This window comes from Manis javanica, chromosome 8 (assembly GCF_040802235.1).
Source record: "Manis javanica isolate MJ-LG chromosome 8, MJ_LKY, whole genome shotgun sequence".
NCBI lineage: Eukaryota > Metazoa > Chordata > Mammalia > Pholidota > Manidae > Manis > Manis javanica.
The window spans coordinates 98,747,040-98,766,319 of NC_133163.1; the positions used below are offsets into that span (position 1 = coordinate 98,747,040).

The 19,280-nt window shown below is 37.0% G+C and overlaps 1 protein-coding gene across 1 annotated transcript in view; it reads right to left on the reverse strand.

Annotated features, from left to right (window-relative positions):
* Window positions 1-338: 338 nt before the first annotated feature.
* SHC4 (SHC adaptor protein 4) overlaps window positions 339-19,280 on the reverse strand; it is a 120,647-nt gene continuing 101,705 nt past the window's right edge. The window contains exons 11-12 of the mRNA XM_017668841.3: window positions 8,996-9,249; window positions 339-2,713 (exon numbers count right to left, since the gene is read on the reverse strand). Of these exons, the coding sequence (XP_017524330.3) occupies window positions 2,558-2,713; window positions 8,996-9,249 (410 nt within the window). The 3' untranslated portion in view covers window positions 339-2,557. The remainder of the gene's footprint in view (window positions 2,714-8,995; window positions 9,250-19,280) is intronic.

Consider the following 19,280-nt stretch of genomic DNA (forward strand, 5'->3'; position numbering starts at 1 on the left):
ATCCATGAAGTGTAATGTCCCTAGCCTCCTCCTTTTGAAGTCACTAGGGCTGGTAGAGTCCCTCCACTGGAGGCCACAGCTCCTAAAAGGCAGCCCTTCCATAGAGCTCTCTCTCCAAATTGGGCCCCTGCTCCCTCCCCTTACTCCCTTGCTGGCCTCAGGGCACTGCCTCCTCCCTGGTGGTTTCCCCAGCTCTGCCCACACCTTTGTAAATACTACCTCTATCCAACTCTCCTCAAATTACCCAATTTAAGTGAGCCATCTGTTTCCTCTCAGAACCTTGATATATCCTCCAAATAAATTTTCCAAATCCCAAACATCAGACACACACTGCCAACTGTCACAAAGCAATAACCATTTATTTTTTTTGAAAAGTCATTTACAGGTATTTATAGGCAAATGGATTTCCACTTTAAGATGGATGAAGATAAAGTATGTTATTATAAGAGCATGCAATCAAACATGTGTTTCATTTTGTTTTCACTGTGTCTGTGGTACTTGTAAGTGCAGTCTTTGCTCGTCCAACTCCTTTGCCATTCCAGTCAAATACTGATTACCTGTGTGGACTGCTCACACCATATATACTCTACATCTTTTGTATCAGGAACTCTTTCTTGCTACCCACTTAATATTCTGCACAGCCAGACTGAGACCACAGCTCTGCTCTGTCTCTGATAAAGGTGATTAGATCACCTATAGATTTCTATGATCTATACCCACACTGATTCTCTTCATGAGGACATATAATCAAGAACTAAGGTGAAACCAGGAAAAATACATTATTTCCTGGTTGCCTAAGAAGAAATAAACCTACTTAAGAAATCCATGGCAGTAGAACTAAAATACAATTATAAACCTTCACATTAAAATATTAACAGTGTGCTTGATTTCTGATGATTTCTACTCAAAAGAAGCTCCTCATATTTAAAATTTAGCAAATATATCACAATTCCAAAGATTAAATGGTGTCTACATAGCCAAAATGAAGTGAAGTTAAGGCAGTTGTCCAGATAACTCAGAATAAAAAACACTAAAGTAATGGCCATATGTCTACATGCAAAGGTGGGTAAAGAACTGAAGCAATTTTCTGCTACTCAAAACAACCAAATCCACTTCTGCCATTCCAAAGTTTCAATGTGTTTGATTAATAAGCTCAGGGTTGCTGCTCTTTAAATGTTGATCTTAGTTGTGCCATTCATTCTGTGAGTATAGGCACAGACAAAAAGAAAAAGATGAAGTTTTTGCCCTAGTTATACAGACTGCTTATCAACATTGATTGACCCCTAATAAATGGAAAATCTGCTTTTTTTAGACTCATTATGTTAGGGCTGATATAGATCTCTGAATTCGTCTAGCCCAGCTCCCTCATTTATAGAGGAAGAAGTTGGATTCCAGGCAGGTTCAGCAGCTTGCCTCAAGGTCACACTGATGAGACCCCTCCAGCACTTTTCCCTACACAGTGCATGATTACACCATCAGTTGACCAGCGCACCTCCATGTAGCAAACCTTTCCAACTGTTTAGTCCAATATGTTTTCTCCCTTCTGACTTATGTCTGATCATATGTAGAAATGGTGCTCAGGATCACATAGATGAAGGACAATGATTCCACACAGTCAGTCAAGAGGGTATTTCCCAATACTTTCAAATAAATTCAGTACTTTAGATAAGAATGAAACTCATTTGGATATTGAATATGAAAAACATTGGTTTGTTTGCCATCTCTTAAATCCATGCGCTCATGAGCTTTCCTTTTTTCTTTTTGGTAGGGAGGAGGGAAGGAGGGAGAGGCATGATGAAGTCTGAATGACTGACAGATTTGGCCTCTTCAGCTTGTCCTGTGCTGCATAAAAACAGTCCAAACAGCAAAGATTGAGAAATACTAGGCCAAAGAATTTGGGCCCCAGCCCTTTAATGAGCAAATGGGGCAGGCCAATGAAACAGACAATGAAACATCAATTCAGTGGCTTTGATTTGGTTCCACTGGCATAGACACAGTCTTAATTTAGTGTCAAATTTATTTTAATATTGCAGTGAAAGTGCTACTAAACAGAAAATGTAAAAGTCAATAACTATTAAGCAAATTGCTTCTTGTTTTTGTGTCAAGGGAAATCTTGTTTTTGGCAAATAGTTCTGTAGTTGTAGAATATGAAGACAGTTAATACTAACCTCCCCAATATGAAAATGTTCCCAAATGATCAGGTTGAAAGGCACATACCACTGCCCCAGCAGTTCATTAAAGTTGTCCTTAGCATGTGAAATTTTAATTGTGCTTTTAGCTTGGTATCAATGCAATCGGGCCTTAAAAAGTGATCCGTGCATATGCATAATTTCTTCTCAAATTGACCAGTCCTCTTCTGCTTCTCAGATTTTCACTTTCTGGAGATCAGTTTTTGTTAGTTCTTTGTTTTATAAAGAACCTAGTCTATGAAGGTCTCAGAAAGATATACTTCACAGTCTGTGCTCTGTTTTATCTAGTCACCAAGTCTGAATTATCTCTGTATCCTAATACAAAAGGGACTTTCTTGAAATATCAGTGTGGTGGTACTTCCGTACTGTCATTTGTTGGAATGCAAAAGTCCTGGGTTGTTATCTTTTCTTACTGGTTGTTTAAGGCTTACTTCACTTCCAGACGAGATGATTGGCAAACTGTTATCCATGTGGTATCTGATAAGGTGGCCAACATTATCAAACACATGATCCTTGGTCCTCACCTTGGAAAGGAAGAACAAATGTATTTAGGTTAAATGATAATAATTCTCCTGGAAGATTATAAATAATCAAGGAGAATAAATAGGCATATCCCTGAAGGAGATATTTGCTGAATAAAGAAAAGAAAAGGTACTTTTTAACTCCGTGTCCCTTAGTAAACAATTTTCTTATTCCCCATTTCCCTTTCAAAGCAACCATCTTCCCCAGTTAGGAACATGGTAAGCTTGTCACCCAGTCCAAATTTGCAACCATGTTACTTTGCCATGTTACTGTTTGATATATTCTATCATGTCACCATTCCTTTAAAAATTTAACTGGGTGTATACAAGCATGAATCCCAGGATTACAATTATATCCCATCAAAGAGATTGCTTCCTTAATATCCTGTCTCTGTAGGAAGCAGACCTTTCTGAAGAAATCATGCTTTTCTAGGTGGCTCAACACAAATCCTTTCTCCTCCATGAAGTCTCCTCAGACCTTTCTAATATGTATTTATATCGCTTTCCTGCGGACTTTATGGTAGCTGATTCATAAATATTTGTTACATGGAACTTCCTGACTGTATGCCAAAGGAACTCAGCTTCCCTAAGCCTGCCTTCTCCTGTGGAATTTCCTCCCTAGTATTATTATATCCTCACCCTGTGCACTGGTTTAATGCATGAAGATATTACTCTCCAGCATGATTCCACTGGCTCAGTAGTCTGCCCATAATGTACTCCTGTTAGGAGGGTGACTAGGAACTGTCCAAGAGAGGGAAGGCATTCGGCCAGGAAGCACCTTCTCCATAGGAGAAGGCAGGCTTCAGGAGCCTGCGTTCTCCTGGCATACAGTCAGGAAGTTCCATGTAACAAATATTTATATAAAAGGTGCTACCTCTCCACAAGAGATTCTAGATACTAGTTTTCAGCTTACTAAAAATACACACACTTAATTGGAATAATTGGCCAAATTTGAATATGGACTGTGAATTGGGTAATGGTATTGTACCAATATTTAAATTTCTTGATTTTGATCATTGTACTGTGGTTATGTAAAAGAATATCCCTATTCTTAGGAAATACACACTCAAGGATTAAGAGGAAAGGGGAACAATGCCACCAACTTACTCTCAAATGGCTCCAAACCTTGAAAACGTTTTTATCTCCTCCATCTCACCCCCACCACACGTCAAATCAGCTGACCAGCCCTGCCAGGCTGTGTTCTTAATTCTAGCTCCCTCTACCTTCTCCCCTGCATTTCTCCTGCCTGTATTCCAGTTCAGGCTTTCACTTGCTTTTCTTTAGGATCCTCTAATTTCTTTCTCTGTTCCCGGTCTTTCCCATTCTCTTGGATCCTGCATATAAATGTCAAATTAATCTTCCTAGTGTAGGGATTATAAACTAGCCACTCTGGCCAAATACACCAGCAAATGTTTTAGTTTGCTTGAGGGTAATGTGAAAGGTACCCAATAGAGAGTTTTTAAGTATTTTGAATTAAAAATGGGGAAAATTCATTATAAAATCTGTTTTTGTGGCTTCTTCAGAAAAATTAAATCTGGCTACATCAGGCCCCTACTCTAAATGGCAGAAATTGACTAGAGCAAATGGTGACTGTCCCCCCTTACACAGGACATGAACTTTTAAGTTCATCACAGTCCAGTACACCCTATGCTCATTTCTTTACCTCCCAAGCTTTACACATTGGGCGCTCACCAGGCCCTACAAACATTTGCTGCCATGACCCCAATCACATAGGCTTTTGCACATGTGTGTGTGTGTGTGTGTGTGTGTGTGTAACATGAGATCTACCCTCTGAGCAAATTTTAAGTGTATAGTATAGTACAGTTAGTTATAAACACAGTGTTGTACAGCAGATCGCTAGAACTTTTTCATCTCTAGCTGAAACACTATACCCACTAAACAGCCACAACCCATTTCCCCCTCCCATTAGGTTCTGGCAACCACCATTCTACTTTCTTTTCCTACAAGTCTGTTTTAGATACTGCATGTAAGTGGAATCTTACAGTATTCGTCCTTTTACGGCTGGCTTATTTCAATTAGCATAATATTCTGAAGGTTCATTCATGTTGTTACATATGACACATTTCCTTCTATTTACCGCTGTGGTACTTTCTCAATCCATTAATCCATCAATGGACATTTCACTTGTTTCCACCTTTTGGCTATTGTGAATAACACTGCAATGAACATGGGAGCAACAGATATCTCCTCAAGATTCTGATTTCAATTCTTTTGGATAAACACCCAAAAGTGGAGTTGCTTTTTTATTTTGGGGATCATCTGGGAGTTCTTTATTAATTTTTTTTAGGAAACTCCATGCTGTTTTCTATAGCATAGTAACTGTACTGTTTTATACTCCCATCAACTGTGTGCAAGAGTTCAAATTTCTGCACACCTCACCAACACTTGTAATCTTCTGTTTTTCTTCTGATGGTCATCCCTAACAGATGTGAGGTGATAGCTTACTGTTAATTTGATTTGCATTTCCCTGATGATAAGTGTTGTTGAGCATCTTTTCATATACCTTTGGCCATTCATATATGTCTTCTTTGGATAAATGTGTCTATTCAAGTCATCTGCCCATTTTCTAATCAGGTTATTTGGGTTTTTCTGCTATTGAATTATAGGAGCTCCTTACGCATTTTGAAAATAAATGCCTTAATCAGATATATGGTTTGCAAATATTTTCTCCCATTCTGTAGGTTGCCTTTTTATTCTGTTAATTTTTTCCTTTGCTGTGGAGAAATTTTTTAGTTTGATGTAGTCCCACTTGCCTATTTTTGCATTTGTTCTCTTCTTTTCTGGTGTCATATCCAAGTAATAATTGCCAAGACCAATGTTATCTCCTAGGAGTTTTATAATTTCAGATCTTACATATAAGTCTTTAATCTATTTTGGGTTGATCTTCACATACACTGTAAGATAAGAGTCAAACTTCATTCTTTTGCATGTGGATATCCAGTTTTCCCACCGCAGTGTGTTGAAGAGGCTATCCCTTCCCCATTGTATATTCTTGGAAATCTTGTCAAAGATCATTTGACTACATATGCATAGGTTTCTTTCTGGGCTCTCTGTCCTTTTCCATTGGTCTATATGTCTGTCTTTATGCCAGTACCAAATTGTTTTGATTACTGTAGTTTTGTAATATGGCTGAAATCAATAAGATATAATATACATGTGTTCCTAGCTTTGTTCTTCTTTCTCAAGATCATTTTGGCTATTCAGTGACCCCTGTGGTTCCAAATGGATTTCAGGATGGTTTTTCTGTCTTTAAAAATGCCATTGGAATTCTGATACAGAACTGAATCTGCAGATTACCTGGGTAGTATGGGTATTTTAACAATGCTAAACCTTCCAATCCATGATCAGGGGATGTCTTTCTATTTATACACTTCTTTAATTTTTTTCAGCAATATATTATAGTGAACATAATCAATATATTATAGATTTCAGCAATATATTATAGTGAACAAATCTTTTGCCTCCTTGGTTACATTTTTTCTTAAGTATTTTATTCTTTTTGATGCTACACTAAATGAGATTGTTCTGTTAATTTCCTTTTCAGGTTGTTCACTGTTAGTGTATAGAAATGCAAAATGATTTTTGTATTTGATTTTGTATTCTGCAACTTTGCTAGACTTACTAGTTCTAACAGGTTTTTTGTGGAATCTTTAGGATTTTCTACGATAAGGTCATATCATCTGTGAACACAGAGCATTTTCTTCCTTTCCAATTTGGGAGCCTTTTTTTTTTCTGTCTTGCCTTATTTCTCTGGCTACTACTTCCCATACTATGTTGAATAGAAGTGGTGAGAGTGGGGGATCTTTGTCTTGTTCCTGATCTTAGAGGAAATCTTTCAGTTTTTCACCATTGAGTATATAATAGCTATGGGCTTTACATATATGGCCTTTACTATGGTGAGATAATATCCCTCTACTCCTAGTTTTTTATAATCATGAAAGTGTGTTCAATTTTGTGAAATGTTTTTCTTCATCTATTGAGATGATCATGCAGTTTTTATTCTTCATTCTGTTAAAGTGTTGTGTCACACTGGCTGATTTTCTTTGAAGAACTATGCTGGCCTTCCAGGCATAAATCCCACTTAGTCATGGTATATGATCCTTTTAATGCACTGTTGAAATTGGTATGCTAGTATTTTGCTGAGGATTTTTACATCTATCCTCATCAGGGATATTGGCCTGTAGTTTTCTTTACTTGTAGTGCCTTTTTCTGGTTTTAGTATCAGGACAATAATGAGTTTGGAAGTATTCCCTCCTCTTCAATTTTTGGAAAAGTTTAAGAAGGATTGGCATTAATTGCTATTCAAACGTTTGGTAAAACCATCTGGTCCTGGGATTTTGTTTGTTGGGAAGTTTTGGATTAGTGATTCAGTCTCCTTATTAGTAATTCATCTGTTCAGATTTTTGTCTTTATGAGTCAATGTCAGTAGGTTGTATGTTTTTAGAAATTTATCCTTTTCTTCTAAGTTATCCAATTTGTTGGCAAATAATTGTTCTTCATAATCTCTTATAATTATTTAAGTTCTATGGCATCAGCTGTAATATTGCCTATTTCATGTTTGAATTCATTTGAATTTTGAATTTATCTTCCCTTTTGTCTTCTTAGCTAATCTAGCTAAAGGTTTGTCAATTTTGCTTTTCCTTCCAAAAAACCAACTCATAGTTCTTTGGATTTTTCCTATTGTTTTCCTATTCTCTTTCATTTATTTCTGCTCTAACCTGAATTATTTCTTTTCTTCAGCTAATTTTGGGCTTAGTTTGTTCTTCATTTTATAGTTCTTTGAGGTGTAAAGTTATTTTGTTTGAGACTTCTCTTTTTTTCAATGTAGACATTTATCACTATCAATTTCCTTCATGTTATTTTGCTGCATCTTATAGTTTGATATAGTGTATTTTCATTTTCATTTGTCTCCAGATATTCCCTTGAACAACCCATTGGTTGTTTAAGAGCATGTTGTTCAATTTCCACGTTTGTGAATTTTCAAGTTTTCTTTCTGTCATTAATTTCTTTCATTACACTGTCATTAGAAGAGATATTGGTATGGTTCAATCTTCTTGAATTTGCTAAGACTTGTTTTGTGACCTAACATGTAACCTATCCTAGGATTTTTGAGCTAACATGAGAATGTTCTAAGTATGCTTGGGAAGAATGTGTATTGTGCTGCTGTTGGGTGGAGTGTTTATTATATCTATTAGGCCTATTTGGTCTATAGTGTTGTTCAGATTCTCTGTTCCCTTGTTGGTCTTCTGTCTGGAAGTTCTTCTATTATTGAAAGTGGGGTATTAAAATTCCCTACTGTTATTGTGCTATTTTTCCCCTTCAGTTCTGTCAATGCTTGTGTCATATATTTGGGTACTCTGAAATTGGGTACATATATATTTATAGTTGTTGTATCTTCCTGGCGAATTTATCTTTTTTTCATTATAAAATGTCCTTTGTCTCTTTTGGCAGCTTTTGACTTGAAGTCTATTTGGTCTGTTAAAAGTAAGGCCACCCCTGCTCTCTTTGTTATCATTTGCATAAAATATCTATGCATCCTTTCACTTTCAGACTATGTATGTCTTTAAATCTAAAGTAAGCCCCCTGTAGACAACATAAAGTTCGATTTTGTTTTTTTTATCCATTCAGCTATTCTACATCTTTTGATTAGAAAGCTTAATCCACTTATATTTAAAGTAATTGTTGATAATTATTACTATTACCATTTTGTTCATTGTTTTTTGTCCAGAATTATTTATGTCTACAGACATTCTCTGTTCCAGTTGTATATCTTTCATTGGCTTAATACCATTCTACTGCTCTATCTGCTCCCGTGGTTCCTTCCCTATGCTCCACATGTCTTCCTTTTAAAATTTTGCCCTCTTTCAAGGTTCATTTACATGTCAGTCCTTGAAAGAAGCCTTTTTAGTTTGCCTCAACCACAGCATGGTTGAACTATTCTTATGTCATTCATATTTATGTTATAATTATTTAGCCATTCATTTAGTAGGTATTCATTTAATTCACTTAATTAATGAAAATTTAACTCAATTCATTTAATTAAATTGAGAAAGCAGAAAAAGGCTGTCCTCTACTTGCTCCTCCAGGGTAGCTTCCACTCAAACTCCTCCACTGGCTTCTACTCAGCACTTCATATTCCAACTGGAGGGTTCAAGAAAAAGTAAATTCTTAACCTTGAACAGCCTTGAATATCAGGTTTGGGGTCTATCACAGTAACGTTAATCACAACATCCTGTGGAAACTTTAATGAGAGGTCAATGCTACCTTGCCTTCAGGATCCACCAGGAGAAGATGTTTTGCCTGGCCTCCCTGCAGCCCACTCAGCACATACTGGCCAGGAGATGTTGCACTCTCTCGAACCAGAAAGTCTCCGTCCGTTACCAAAAGGCTCTCTGCTGCCTTCCTGCTCAGCTTGCCATGGTAGCAGTCTTCATTCCACAGCTGCTGCTTAATGTGTGGCAAAGCATGTGAGCTGGCAGGCTGGGCCATGCCACCTGGCTGAACAGTTTCTGGTACTTCTGAATTCAAAACACAAAGGGAGACATTACCAAGTTACCTCCTCATCCATCCATTCATTCATTCATTCACTCAGCGAATGTAACGTGAGACCCTACTGTGTGCCAGGAATTATTTAAATAATGCTGTTTCTGGAACAACTGGGGTTTTTGTTTTCCAGAACTTCCAACAGGCTCTAATTTAATGGTAGGTCCAAACATTGCCTTTGGCTTCTGTTACCAGGAAAGGCTTGCCCAGGTGCAAGAGTTTTCCTTTCTGATGAGAAGTGGAACTGACCCATAAGAACTGCTTTCATAAGTGCAGAGAGAGGCCCTTTATGTCCCAGAAGCTGTATGTTAAAGAGAAAGAGACTTATTCTGTACCTGGATTACAGACAACTTCTAAAACATTCCCAAACTCTTTGAAAATGTCTACAGTAACTTTGGGCTATTCCTATTTTTCAGTACTTAGCTTTATTTTAAGCCATATTACTAATGTGCTTCAGAGATATTACTCTACTTCTATGATACCCACAAATGTCCCTGGTAGATAGCAAGGCTATCAAGATGATATCCAGCATCACTAGAAGTAATAGCATGAAATTCTTATATCTGAATCCAGGTAAAAGTTGTATGTTTAATATGACAAATTTACTAGGAAAATAACCATAGAATCACATCTTCTCTTTTTAAATGCAAAGGATCTTTTCCATAGAAGCCAGCCTTCATCTTCATAAATGCAATGGAGTGTTTACATGTCCTTATGTAAGGATATCATGAATGAGAAATCCTCTTGACTCTAAGTTTTACAACTTATACATGACAATCCCATGGCAACCACTGGCAACCAGTGTCCTGTAGACATCATCCAATTGTCCTGTTAATATATTATAGTTTTGTCACTACTAAAGAACTTTTCTCTGCATAACACAATAATGATACAGCATTCACAAATATATCTTTTAGAAAACATCTTTTATCTACAGCTCATGGCTAAAAACTTTTCTACAAACATTCAGGTCTATCTATCATTGCCAGAAAAAGCCTGAAGAAATGTGTCCAGATTGGTGGATAATACTCAGAGTTGGCCTTAGTGGTGCCCACTTTCAGGCAATATGGAGGACTTCTGATGACTAGCTGTGTGTGTGGTGCATCATGCTTTTTGGTTTATTCTGAGAGTATAGGGTTGGGCTTTTGGATGGGGACAAAAGAAAAACAGACATCACGTCATCTCGAAAAGAGGCAGCATGCCCTGGGCCAGCATGGGGATATTGTCAATATTCTCCTAACACAGCTTCCCAAATTAGTGCAAGAGTAAGATACACTGTACTGGGAGATATCAATCATTGGAACATTTGCTGAAAAATCTAATTTTTCTAAAAGCAGAATATCTGACAGAATTTTAATTTTTTGTTTCAATTTTAAAAGTTACACACATTACTTTTTTTTTAATCTGGGAAAAATCATAGAAAAACAAAGAAAAGTAATGACCTACAGTCCCATCACCAAGTATAACCATTCTTTAACATTGTGGTGCATTATCTATTATCAATTCCTTTTTTTATGTAATGTTGACTTTCAGAAAGATGCCACAATTTAAACATAGTCACTTAAACACAATTTCCATACAATATTTAATGAACTGCTGGCTTGATAGAATTAAATTTTCTTACAAGTAGTGAAAGTTAAGGAAGTAACAAGGAAGGCCACTCTAGATTTAATTCAAAAACAGAAAAAAGTGATGGGAATCATGGAAGAAAATAATCATGTCATCCTGGAGTTCCTATTAACAACTAAAGACCTAGTTGGTTTCAGGGTCCATCTGATGGGAAAAACCTCTGAAAAGAAGAAATATGGTTTAAGGAAGAGAAAATATCTAACATGCAAAATTTGGGTTGAACAATTGTAAGTAATCCCAATGATGAAGAAAAGATGAGGTGTCCAAAGAAATCTACATGAACTTTGAAAACAGCACATTGATGCACTCGGTTTTTTAAGAGCACATGTAATTGGATGTTTTTGATAGTATTGATTATTATATTAGCAAAGGACTGGAGAAAAATTTGATGTCCATCAAAGGGACTGGTATAGAAATTTTGATAAACTCATACAATGGAATACTATAAAGCAATAGAAATTAACATGTAAATGCATTCAACATAGAATCACCTAAACATATAAAGCAAACATTAGTAGACCGGGAAGGAGAAATAATGAGCAACACAATAATAGTAAGGGACTTTCAGTACCTCATTTTAAACAATAGATAGATCATCCAAACAGAAAATCAGTATGGAAACATTGGACTTATACCTCATATTAAGTCAGATTGACTTCACAGACATTTACAGAACATTCCATCCCAAAGCAATAGAACACACATTCTTCTCAAGTGCACATGGGACATTCTGCAGGATAGATCATATGTTAGATCATATCACAAACAAGTCGCAATAAATTTTAGAAGATTTAAATAATAGCAAGCATCTTTTCTGATCACAATGATATGAAACTAAAAATAAATTACAAGAATAAAACTAGGAAATTCACAAATATGTGCAGATAGAACATCTACTGAACAACCAATGGATGAAAGAAGAAATAAAAAGAGGAATCAGAAAATATCTTGAAACAAATGAAAATAGAAACACTACATTGCAAAACCAAATGGGATCCATCAAAAGTGGTTCCAGGTGGGAACTTGATAGCAATTAATACCTAATTAGGAAAAAAGAAAGATCTCAAATACACAACCTAACTTTACACCTGAAAGAACTATAAAATGAAGAACAAACTAAGCCCAAATTTAATAGAGGGAAAGAAGTAACAAAGGTCAGAACAGGAATAAATGAGAGTTAAAAAAATAGAGAAGATCAATGAAATGAAAGGCTAGTTTTTAAAAAGATAAGCAAAATGAACAAATCTTTACTTAAACTTCACCAAGAACAAAAAATTAGGACTCAAATAAATAAAATTAGAAATGAAAGAGGAGACATTAAAAGTGATACCACACACATACAAAGGATCATAAGAGACTCCTCTAAACAATTACATGCCAGCAAACTGGATAACCTAGAAGAAATGGATAAACTCCTAAGAATTTACAGCCTACCAAGATTGAATCATGAAGAAATAGAAAATATGAACAGATAAATTACTAGTAAGGAGATTATATCATTAATTCAAAACTTTCCAACAAAGAAAAGTCTAGGAACTGATGGCTTCACTGGTGAATCCTGCCAAATATTTAAAGAGAAATTAATACCAATCTTTCTCAAACTCTTCCAAAAATAGGAGGGAACACTTCCAAACTCATTTTATGAGGCCAGCATGATTGACCCTGATACCAAAACCAGACAAGGACAATGCAAAAGAAAATTTTATGTCAATATCACCAGTGAGCATAGATTTAAAATTCTCAACAAAATATTAGTAAACCAAATTCAACAATACAGAAAAAGGATCATACACCATGATCAAGTGGGATTTCTATCAAGGATGCAAGGATAATTCAACATCCATAAATCAATCAATGTGATATACCATATTAACACAATGAAAGATAAAAACCATACGATCATTTAAATAAATGAAGAAATTTAATGAAATTCAAATTTCATTCATGATAAAAACTCTCAACAAAGTCAGTATAGAAGGAATGTACCTCAACATAATAAAGGCCATATACGACAAGCCCACAGCTAACATTATGCTCAAGGAGAAGAGCTAAGCTTTTCTTTTAAGAACAGGAACAAGATGCCCACTCTTACCACTTTTTATTCAACATAGTATTTTAAGTCTTAGAACAGTTAGACAACAGAAAGAAATAAAAGGCACCCAAATTGGAAGTGAAGAAGTAAAACTGTCTCTATTTACAGATGACATATTATGTATACTGAAAATTCTAAAGACTCCATCAAAAAAAAAAGGGGATAGAAATAATAGACAAATTCAGTAAAGTTGCAGGATACAAAATCAATAAATTTAGTTGCATTTCCATACACTAATAAATGATCAGAAAATTAAGAAAAAAATCCCAATTACAGTAGCATTGATACAACAGCACACACACACATGCACACAAGAATATTATTCAGCCATAAAAAAAGAAGGAAATCCAGCCATTTGCAATTGTGTAAATGGACTTTGAAGGAACTATGCTAAGTGGAATAAGTCAGACAGAGGAAAACAAATACTGTATGATCTCACTTTTATGTGGAATCGGGAAAAACTGAACTCACAGAAACAGAAAACAGATTGGTGGTTGCCAGACACAGGTAGTGACATGTGAGAGAAACGGGTGAAGGTGGAAAAAGGTACAACCTTTCAGTTATAAGATAAATAAGTGCTGGGAATTTAATGTACAGCAGAGCAACTACAGTTCATAACACTGTAGAGCTAACAAGACTGTATTCCATATTGGAAAGCTGCAGAAAGTAGTTCTCATCAGAAGAAAAACAATTTTTATAACTATGTGAGGTGATGGATGTTAACTGAACCTAGGGTGGTAGTCATTTTGCAATATATACATATATCAAATCATTATGTTGTATACTTTAAACTAATACAATGTTATATGTCAATTATATCTCAATAAAACTGAAAAAATAACAAAGGACATTATGTGCTAATTTGGACAAATCTCTAAAAGGAGAGTGAAATAAGCAGGAATAAAAGGAGGTTTTCATAACTTCCTATTTTTAAAGTAGACTACATAGACAGATGTACATAGATACTTAACCAGGCACTAATATTTGGGCAGTAATCAGAAGAAACTGTTCATATCTAGAGAGTTGTATACAGTATTAAGAGCTCAGGAAGGGACATTTTTTCCTTTTTATTTATATCATTATTTGTTATTTGGATTTCTTTCATGAGCATTTGTATTACTGTTGATATTTTCTAAGTATATTAAATAAAAAATGTATACAAAGGTCAAGATAGCCATATAGCTAAAGATTAAATCAGAAGAGAGATATAAACTTGTGAGAAAATTGTTGAAGTTGGGAAACAATCCTCAGTTTCCTGTGGTGGGAGGAAAAGCCTCCCTATTTCTCACCACAGCCTGTTATAATGACTCCCTCTCTGATCCAGGAGGACTGTAATTCATCAATTATCTTTATTCACAGTAGTTACATTTTACAAAGTTGCCAGGAACACTGAATTAGTGAAAACTAAACCATTCCCCCTAGAAGAAATGCATGGCTAGGTTCCTCCAAACCTCAGGTCACATTTTCATCAGTCAATCAATACATAACCTTGTTTTATGTGTGTTTCTGCTGAGAGTCACAGTATATAGTGCTGATTCAATAACACTGAACTCCTGACCAGCAACACTGGAACTCATGCCTGAATGTTTATCCAACACATGTATTTTCTCCATTAAACACATCCCAATCTTCTGCACTTCAGCACTACACTTGGAGGCCATTTTTAACATCAAGATCATCAACAAATAGCATAAAAATGCAAAAAAAATGGAGCAATACATAGACCACAGAAGGACAGTTCTGTAAGAGCTGGAAGAAGAAGGCAGCGCCGGCCATGGTTGACCTCAGCTGGCCATGAATGAGCTCAGTGGGCAGCTCAAATTTCCTGTTGTTCTGTGCATGTCCACAAATGACCACCAAAGTGCCATGAGTACTGATTTTGGAGTCACAATCAATTTTAGCAAGTGAACAAATTCTCAAATATGGAATCCATGCATTATGAAAATCAACTGTATATTGCTTACTGGTATAGATTACTGGGTACAAAAATTATAAAATAGGAATTTATTTGCATTATTGAGGGGAGAAAACACATTCACATCTATAAACCATCTAACAAATTGGTATAAAAGGTCTTAAAATTTAAGCATAAAGTAACCACAGAGAAATGATTTGAATTATAAAGAATTATATGTCTATTAAGATATATTAGAAAGCCAGACATAATAATTAGTATAGTGAGAACAGACAAGTGGGACAAGAGAAAAAGTGTAATAAAAACCTAGAAACAGATTCATATATATAGAAGGAATCTAGCATATGGAGAATGGCATCTAAGAAAAAGGTGATTATTTACTCAATGGTGTTTGGAAAACTGGATCACGTACATAGATAAAATTAAGTTAAACCTCCTACCCCATAGAAAATATGAAGCTCAAATAGAATAGATGTTTTATTATGCTGTGTATTTTATTATAAAACTGTGAAGTCAATAGAAGCAAATGTAGTACAAGCCGGACAAAGAAGAAAAAATTTACTCCAAAAAGAGTAGAAGGAAGACATACTGAAGATAAAAGTGGAAATCAATGACAGAAAATAAACAAAACAAAACAATAAAGAAAATGAAACCAAAATCTGAATCTTTTGGAAAGATCGATTAAACCTCAAAGAACACTAATCAAGAAAAGAAGAGAGAATACAGAAATCACCAATAATAGGAAAGAGAGAAGGTATCTTGCAGGCAATAAAAGGACAACTAAGAAATATTATGAGAAATTTCATGTGGAACAGACTATAAGCAAATAAAGGGGAATCCTACTAAGTTTTTAAGGAAATTATATTGCCAAAGAAATCACAATCCCTTCTTGTCTATGGCTTTTTGGCCTCTAAAGCAAACTCCAGTCTCTCAAGGCCACACCAATGGGAAATAGGCTGTAAAAGTAGTGAAGCCCCTATAAAAGGCATTTTCTCCAACATCTACATGAGATGTACATATAGAGGATAATGGCAAGAATGACCAGAAGAGCACAGCCCGGGCCTACAGATGACAACGGACAGGAGATTCCTCTCATAAAGCTGAACCAAAGTCTAAGCAAATCACTTTGTCCACTTTGAGCTCAGGAAGTCTTCACAGGTGCTGCCTGGAAGGTTTGGTAATTGCTGTGGACCAGTGACTGCTGTGTGTTTTGCATGCTTCCCTTTTGAGAATGTGGGTTTTTATTGCAATTAATTTATTCCTCTCTCACCACTAATTTCGGGTGTGGAAAGGGGCAAACAACTTGGCAAAACTGTCTAATCTTGATCAAGAGGACTTCACATCACCCAGATGTCATGGACTTGAAACTGGATGCTGTCACTGCACGGGGTATTTGCAAGGTCTCCCTTTGGAAGAAGGCAAATATAAAAAGAAGAGCCCATGGATATTTGGGGAGCGGAAAGGTGTGCAGTGGCAGAGTCAGCTGTGCACTAAGACCTCTTCTCCCTTTCATGACATCATAGCACGCCTAAGTTCTAGCTGGCCACACGGCCCCCCAGTAGAGTGACTATTCTAGCTCCTCAGAAGCTGGGTATGGCTGCATGCCCAGTTCTGCCAATAGCAGGGGAAAAGAAATGATGTCCGACACTTCTGGGTCATGTCCTTTAAAGGAATGTTTGGACACTCCTCCTGCCCTTCTCTCTTCCCCCAGGCCTAACACACATGCGATGGTGGGAGTCCAGGTTCTCAGACCACAGACAGAAGACCTTAGACCAGAGTGAAGAGCTTGCACCAAACTGAAAACCTGAGACCAGAGAGAAAAGCCAGGGGTCGAGGATGGCAAAGCTGTCCTACCAATCCTATACCACCAATTTTTGGGGATATTAGGTAAAACAAATAAACTTCAGCCCTTTTTATGTTATAGTATTTGGGGTGGGGGGATCTTTGTTATGGGAACTTATATTGAAGCCAATAATAAATTGATAACAAAAATGAGACAGTATCCATACGAATGATTTCTTTTTCTGCAATGCTTCTTCTCTGCTGGTAGTTTGATAGGATGAATTGAGGAGCCCAGGAGGCAATGCTTGAGAGATACTAGGTTCTTGTCGCTAGAGTTGTTTTCGTTTTACTGAACTAAGCAGTAAGCTTTCATCTAGATAAGGGAGCCTAAGTATGCCTATAGAAGCTAAAGAGGATTTTTGAGGGAGGAAGGAAAGAAATAGGGGCAAACATTAGGAGAGAACAGTTAAAAGGTGTACCTAAGGCATTTTGCAGAAAAGTATGTATAAAGTTTTCCCTACTCCACCTTACTAAATTTTCTTAAATCAACATTATTTATACTTTTGGAGTGGGAGTTAATTTTTTCGGAGGGAGGAATGGCAGACTGAAATTAACCTCAAGGTGGTAGCAAAAAGCTAGGGAGGACTATGGTATATTAAATCCTAGCCGGAAATAAAGAGTGAGAGAGTAATCAGAGGCCTAAATTATTAAACATGTTGCCACCATGGCTGGGAGAGAGAAAAGGGATGAAAAAAAGGAGAAGACTGGAATCAGTGGAAACACATTTTGAACAGAGCAGATGCTATTTGCTTTCACCTGATGACAGGACTGCTGCTATGGATTAATTTCACATTTTCACATTATTGAATTGTCTTCGACAAAAGGCAAAGCTTCTTTGCTTGAGTTATGAAGATATTTATGAAGAGTTGCTTATAAAGGAACTGGAGTAGTGAATCAAGGATATACCCCAGATTCCCTGATGTGGGCCACCCACTAAATAAATGAGTTTTCTAACAGTACACTGTTGCTTTGTAGAGTCTATGAAATGGAAGCTATCCCGTGTATACTCTTATAAAATTACTTTTAAAACCTGAGGCCCAAAACCTTTTTTTTCAAAAAGTTGTCCCTCTAACAAGTATTACCTTATTCATACAAACTACTCTACACTGAACAGTCAAGCTCACTGCAGAAACCTGAGTGGAATACACATCCCACCATCCACGGCACAGGTGCCCTCTGTGGTGGATATGCACTGCCCAGGTCACTCTGCAAAGAGGGGCCGAGGCTGCAGGTGTCAGCTGCCAGCCTCCGGCTGACCACCTTCAGCAGGCTACACGTACACCTCAGCTGCAGAGCTGCCTTGCCCAAGGGCTTGCCCTCCCTCATGTAGCCCAGGTCCATAGACAGAGACAAGCATCACAAAAAGGCCGAGCCCTTTGGGCCCAATGTGGCACAACCTGGATGAGCCCTGCTTACTGTCTGCAGGGTTGGCTGAGGCTTTGTCAGCCTGAACTGCATGCTAGTTCAGTCTCTCCCTCTGCCCAAGTCTGCTTCCTTCCCTCCTCCTCTGAGATTGAACCCAATAAAGACCCTGCATGCCAAGCCCCAACTCAGTATCTGCTTTCAGAGACCCTAAGCAGGTTATGTGGGTGCCAAAAGTGATCCTGAAAAGTTTTCAAAAAGGTGGCCTTCTCACCACCTAGCTGGCAATGTGGACTGACGTTTCTTATTCAGGTGGCCTGGTGAAGCCAAGGCCCAGCAAAAACTCCTTTTAAATTTCATCTTGCCATTGCAGCCATGCTAGATGGACAGGTGCCAATCTGGAGAGACTTCCTAGGCTCGTGAAAGGCCTTTCTCAGAGACTGGGTCTCCGTCTTTGGAGCGAACCAAATTTCAAAACTCAACAAGCTTCAATATTTTATGAAAGGCATTTTTTGTTTATTTTTTAGTTGATTGGAGGCTTTTGGCTGATTTTGCTTTTACTTATTTGTGTTCCTGTTTATGCATTTATCCCTGAAAGCAATTGGGCAGGAAAATGATGTTTGTCTTACTGCATTTTACTCATAGTATATGGTTGAAGAAAGGAGCCACCTTATTTCAGTGCTGTATAAGCTTACCAAGAGGTTTTGAAATGAATCAAATTAGCACTCTCACTAAACACGGCCAGAATAGTGGCCACTGTTTCTTTCTTTCTTTTTTAATTATGGTATCATTGATATACACTCTTAGGAAGGTTTCACATTACGATTATAATATTCACCCATGTTATCAAGTCCCCCACACACCCCATGCAGTCACTGTCCATCAGCATAGTAGGATGCTGCAAAGTCACTACTTGTCTTCTCTGTGCTACACTGTCTTCCCCATGACCACCCCCCTCCACACACACACACACACCACGTGTGTGGCCATTGTTTCTTATACAAATTCAAAATTATCTCCCAGATTCGACAGCCCTTCCTTCAGCAGGAGCCAAAAGTTGGCACTCAATTTTAAGTATTTTAAAGGATTATTCAAAATCAAAACTCTAAAACCTGAAATCCATAACATCTCCACAAAATTCTAATCTGTATTACCTGTGGTGAGGG